The sequence below is a fragment of the Ipomoea triloba genome, chromosome 5 (assembly GCF_003576645.1).
Source record: "Ipomoea triloba cultivar NCNSP0323 chromosome 5, ASM357664v1".
Taxonomy (NCBI): domain Eukaryota; kingdom Viridiplantae; phylum Streptophyta; class Magnoliopsida; order Solanales; family Convolvulaceae; genus Ipomoea; species Ipomoea triloba.
In genome coordinates this window covers 25,764,274-25,770,244 of record NC_044920.1, presented here as the reverse complement: position 1 = coordinate 25,770,244, position 5,971 = coordinate 25,764,274, and the positions used below count along the sequence as shown (strand labels likewise).

The 5,971-nt window shown below is 32.8% G+C and overlaps 1 protein-coding gene across 4 annotated transcripts in view; it reads left to right on the top strand.

Moving 5' to 3' along the window:
• Positions 1-3,377: 3,377 nt before the first annotated feature.
• LOC116020020 (SWI/SNF-related matrix-associated actin-dependent regulator of chromatin subfamily A-like protein 1) overlaps positions 3,378-5,971 on the top strand; it is a 12,609-nt gene continuing 10,015 nt past the window's right edge. For 3 of the 4 annotated variants that reach the window (XM_031260459.1, XM_031260456.1, XM_031260457.1), the window contains exons 1-8: positions 3,378-3,621; positions 3,832-3,892; positions 4,013-4,116; positions 4,207-4,262; positions 4,610-4,685; positions 4,870-4,936; positions 5,361-5,427; positions 5,572-5,638. In XM_031260459.1, the coding sequence (XP_031116319.1) occupies positions 3,457-3,621; positions 3,832-3,892; positions 4,013-4,116; positions 4,207-4,262; positions 4,610-4,685; positions 4,870-4,936; positions 5,361-5,427; positions 5,572-5,638 (663 nt within the window). In that variant the 5' untranslated portion in view covers positions 3,378-3,456. The remainder of the gene's footprint in view (positions 3,622-3,831; positions 3,893-4,012; positions 4,117-4,206; positions 4,263-4,609; positions 4,686-4,869; positions 4,937-5,360; positions 5,428-5,571; positions 5,639-5,971) is intronic. The other variant, XM_031260458.1, reaches the window with a different exon arrangement.

Here is a 5,971-nt window from a genome sequence, read left to right as displayed (position 1 = left end):
GTGACCGGTGCATGTCTGCCACGTGTCCTGCATGCAGCCCGACCGGAGTAGGCCTGGCCATATCCGCTATAAAAGGCACATTTAATGTAGAGAGAAAAGGGGGCTTTTTGCTGGGACCTCTGGAACAGCAGCTAAAGAGACCGGGAGCCGCTGACCCACTGTCACGGAGCTCGGTCACACTTAGAGTATTTTTTCCTGTACTCTACCATATATTAATACGAATATACTCTTCCGTATTATTCCGTATCAGACGTGTTTGGTTCGTGGAATAGGTCGGGAATGGAATACCATTCCCGGGAATAGACCTATTCCATTGTTTGTTTCGTCATTCTATTCCTGGGAATAGCATTCCTGGGAATGAGCTATTCCCTTTGCAAGGGGAATAGCCATTCCTAGTATTAGCTATTCCCAAGTATTTGGGAATAGCTTTTATACTATAATACCAAAAATACCCTTTTTATTATATTATAATCCTTATACATAATATTTGTTTATTTAAATATGTATATATATAGATATATATATATTTATATATTTATATTTATATATTAAAAATGTAATTAATAATAATAATAATATATTTTTTTATTTAAAAAAAAACTTCTAACTAAGAGCAATTAAGGCTCCTTAAATGAATGAGTTTTTGCTCTTTAAGGCTTCCTCATCTTGTTGTTAATTTCAAAAGAGAAACAATGCTTCTCTTATATAGAGGAGCTCAAATGAGCTCCTCTTCATGAGTTATCAATGTGGGATCAAAAACTCTAATTTGTGTTTTAAAAAATTATTTTATATACAATTTTGTTTTGTATTATTATTATTATTATTATTCCTTTTTTCTTATTATTGTTATTAATATTATTATAAGTTTTATTTTATTATTACATAATAATAATAATATTAATAATAACATAAATGTCCTTATTATTACTATTATTATTTTATAAGGGTATTTTTGTCTTTTAAAACATATTTCATTTCTATTCCTTAAACCAACCAAACACTATAATATAATTCCTAAAGTCCATTACTTCCGCGAACCAAACAATATAATACAATTCATATTCTATTCCTTACCTATTCCATTCCTTATGGAATAGCATTCCTATTACCTCAAAACTCATTCCGTGAACCAAACGTGCTGTTATTGTTACTGATTACTAGTGAATTAACGGGTCTCTCAATAAGAAATTGATGTATTTAATAAAACGATGACACGTCAAAGAGATTTAATAAAGTTTTTGCACGGTTTGGTAACGTAGTTAGCTTATTAGTTAATTTTGGCTTGTTTGATCACTATTAACTGTTTAACTTGGTTAAATAACCAATATGAGTGTTTGGTTAATTAACTTTTTGTGACAGTTTATTGCTCTATGATGCTAAAATTCAAAAATATAATTTTTTTGAGAAAATAAATTATACATTCAAAGGTCATATTGCATGTAATAAGTTAACAACTAATTTACCAAACATTTCTTTACAAACAGTTAATGCTATCATCTAGTCAAATCCGCTAACCGCTATTATCTAACTGTTCTTAGCTAACAACTATTTGCCAAACACCCCATTGTAATAAAATTTTGTATTCATTGACTATTTGTGAATTGAACCTACTTTTAATGTTAACAAAATAAATTTATTTATTAGTCAAGTACAAAAAAAACAAATCTAATTAAGTATTGTTATGTATGTTTCAAAAAAAAAAAATTGTTATGAATGAAACTAAATATCAAAAAATAAAATTAGGAGAATAATATAACATTGCTTGCAGGGGCAGCTCAATTGGTCATATGGATGAAGTTTGAGATAAGAAACCATAGATGAAGTCTCATTGGTAGCGTCAGACAAAGCGAGGGGGGATTTTTGATTTTATCATAAATTGTTTATTGTTTATTGACTATTGACGTTTACCAATTTTCAATTCGATTATAAATAGTTCATTGACTATTGATTTTATTCTAAATTTGATCATTCAGTTAATTAAATATCAATTTAGTAACTATTAAATATATAGGTAGTAATATAAAATTTTCGTTATTCACATTTCCACTAATGATGAACACAATGTCTTACGCTCATGAACACAATTTGTTCACCTCAACAAGTCAACTTTTATATAATTACCCTTTGTTGTAACTAATACGCGTGTATTGTACTCGGTTAATACTCCTTAGTATCCGATAGTTGTCGTGGGGTTAGACATTCTCGAGCTTAGGTAAATAATTATAGAATGTCCAAAAGTCCCATCCTCAAGCAACAGCTGGAAACCCCACATGACACACACAACCACAACCACATTTTCGGTGGAAGGTTTCCACCGGAAACCAAAGTGCTCTGGTTCCTCGCTGCGGAAACCTGAGCACAGTGCTGTGGTTTCCAGCGAGAAACTAGAGCGATTTCCGCGTGGTTTTCGCCGGAAACGGGAGGTGTTTTGTTTTGTTTTGTTTTTTTTTTTTAATTATAAATTTTATTTTTAATATTATTATAAATATTGTAATATTTTAAATAAAATAATAAAAATATATAATTATACATTTCTACTCATTTTCTCAAAAATGAACCAAACATACAAAGACAGTTTTTTATAATGCAACCAAACACTGGAAATGAAATTATTTTCCGAAAAATGACTCATTTTTCAAAAAATCTTTTTCAGAAGTAATTTTCCTGCTTTTTAAACACACCCTAAAATCGAAACTCTAATTGCAATGCACTTTCGTATTTTTGTAAGTGTAATTTTAATAGTAAATGTACAAAATATTAATATTAAATGTGCAATGAGGCGATATTGACCATTTGTGCTTCAGCCTTTGGTAGTTTGAACAAGTAGTTATAAAGTACTCCGTAATACTCAACAAAATTTAGAGATATAATTGCGGCTTCCGAGCTTATTTAAATCAAAGCTAACGAAACATTCAACGGAGGAAGTTGTTTATGGAAAATTATGCAATGGATCCAGGTCCACCTTCACAATTTTAAAAATTTATATTCACAAGTTTAAATTTCAATATATATAATTACATTACTCAATATTTAAAATTTTTGAACTATATATTCATAATTTTGTTATACAAATTCAAAAATTGTGTTATACTGTTGAATATAGAGTTATAAAATTGTGAATATAGATTTATGAAATTGTGAATATAGAATTGTGTAATTGTGAACATAGAGTTTTAAAATTGTAAACATAGACTCGTGTCCATGGCATAACAACCGTTATTTATATTTTTCTGGGTTTTGCTTTTGGGCCCGGTATTAACCCGTTTTCGGCCCAAATTAAGTGGTACTCCGTATTAGCAATGATCAGCCCGCTAAAATAAAGATTTGGGGGGTTTCAAATTTTGTGTTGGAGCCTCAGTTTTCTTCCTTGCTGAATTCCTTTGTATGAAACGGAGTATAAGTTGAATCACCCCAAAAATTTGAAAGTTTCCTTTTCAATTCTGTGATTGGACTTCAATGGAGTTGGATGACTGGGAACCGAGTGCGGAAGAGCTGGATTCTCTGGAGCGAGATGCAATGAGGCAAATCGCTGAGCGCAATTCCTCGTCTTATGCTGCCACCACCTCTGTGCAGCATACTCCGGCCTCTCCCCACCGGCCGGAGCGATCTTCTGCTTCTGTGGTCAGGCCAGGCTTAGTTCTCTTTCGTTAGCTTTGTTTCTTTGGAAATTGGAATTAATCTTTATATCCTTCTTATTTTATTTGCACGTTGCGCCACTAACTAGGGTTTCTTATTCTCTTTTTTGTTTCTTATTTTATTGGCCATCTTTTGGTTCTTACTTGTGACCTATATGGAGTACTTGATTCATTGCCTTCTATTATTTTCTTGCAGAAAAATGCTCAGTCGCCTCCTCGGAGAATACTGCCTTCATTTGGAGCAAATAAGGCAACTGGTGAGGTCCTTGCATCTTTCAAATTTTGTTAACTTGATATATAACTTGAAGTATCTGTTTAACTCCATCCATCATGATTAAAAAAAAATGATTCTGGTCGAAATGTGGAGTGACCTGTAGAGAATTTGCCAAGACAACAACAACAACAACAACAACAGAAACGCTCTGTTAAACTTTTCCTCCATGCAAGTGGTGATATAGCTGCAAAATTTGTGTATGACCAGGTAATAATCTTTCTAATGAGTTCTTATATATATGTTCTTAACGGTCAGACCATGTTGTTTTTATGCATTTGGCTCTTATCTTGATTCCAGCTACTTATAGATGCACTACGAAAAGTACCTAAAGCCAGTTGGAATGCAAAAGAAAGGTATCCCCGAGTCATTTCCTATCATTTTCTTCATGGTATGCAACTAGGCATGCATGTTAGTTTTCATTATGATCTACTCTTTTTTTTTTTTTTTTCCTCTGGTAATTATATTTAGAAGTTTACATCAATCTCAACCATATTCGACAAAAGAAAAAAAACACACAAACTCTAGTATCCACCTGTGACCTGTCCCACTTCTTCCAGTTTGCAGGGTTTTCTATCTGTCATTTAAAATATTTAGGGTTTACGTTAGCCATTGGAGATGAATAGTTAATTGGGTGCATCTGAAGATTCAATTGTATGCAACTTCTAACTAGATGTTCTCACGTGTTTTGTTAATTTTGTAGATTGTGGATGTTTCCTCTGTCATCATTGTCATCAGCGGAAAAAATTCTAAATGGAATTTCTTGCTCAAATGTGGAGGTCATGAGTTATATACGCTTTACTCTCTTCTCTTTGTATCAGCACTGCCGGTTTAATATAATTTTGTATCTGGCTGTTGGTTTAAATGGATTTTGAAGTGTGTGCTATATATATATATATATATTAATCATGTGATTATTATCTTGGAGTAAGCTGATGTTGACAGTTCCTCTTGACATTTTAGGTTCAGAACTTAGATCCGTTGGTGCAACGTGCTATTGTGGCTGCCAATGAAGTTTGTGATATTCAAGGTAAATTAATTATCCCAGTTCCTTCTATTGTGTGGTGGTTAGCCCAACTGTGGATTGCTTGTTGTTATGCCCATAGAGGCCAATAGAACAAATAACATACTGAAATCAATATCGTACATTTTTTGACCAAGAGTTTAAGTTGTTACTCTACTCCTTTTCTGCTAGCTTAAAACTTTCCCAGTCAAGGAGGGGTTGGAGGTTTCTGCATCCTATTCCCTCTGTTTTGCTATAACTGCCAGCTTTTCTTTTTAAACAGTATTGCTTAGCAATCTTCATTTATTGTATTGTCTTAGATTTGAAATGGGGGCACTTCTGTAAATTTTATACTTTGGGGCTTGGGCTTAGTTCAATTCAGTAGAGGGAAGCAATACCTATTTTATTTACAGTTCTACACTTGCTGACTGCCTTTTTTGGGTTTCCGTAGATCTCTATGAATCCATTCCTGACAGCATTAAAACAAAGCTAATGCCTTTTCAGCGTGATGGAGTAAGGTAAGATGGGAGGGCATGTGGCCATTTTAGTCCTTGAGCTTTTCATATATGATGCATAATGCATTGGTTTATGATTTGTTGCTTCCCAATTTAGAAATTCAATTTTCAATTGCATTTTAGGACTAATAATGTTGACCCTCTCAGATTTGCCTTGCAACATGGTGCACGGGTTCTTTTAGCTGACGAGATGGGACTTGGAAAGACAATTCAGGTGAGGCAGTCTTATGACCAAAACTACATTGTAGTTAAGCTATATTATAGCTCTTAAGTGATAGGTTTTAATTCACATGAAGTTGGTGCATTTTAATCTCTATTGTCCATTTCATTGGCTACTATGCTATTCCTAGTCCCATAGTTATATCCTTGATCATTTGCTTATCAATTTCTATATGCTTTGTTTTATCATGTTCAATTGGGTTATTGCTGATGGCTACCTTCTTCTTCTTCTTCTTCTTCTTCTTCTTCTTCTTCTTCTTTCTTTCTTTCTTTCTTTCTTCTTCTTCTTCTTCTTTTTTTTTTTTTTTTTTTTTTTTTTTTTTTTTTT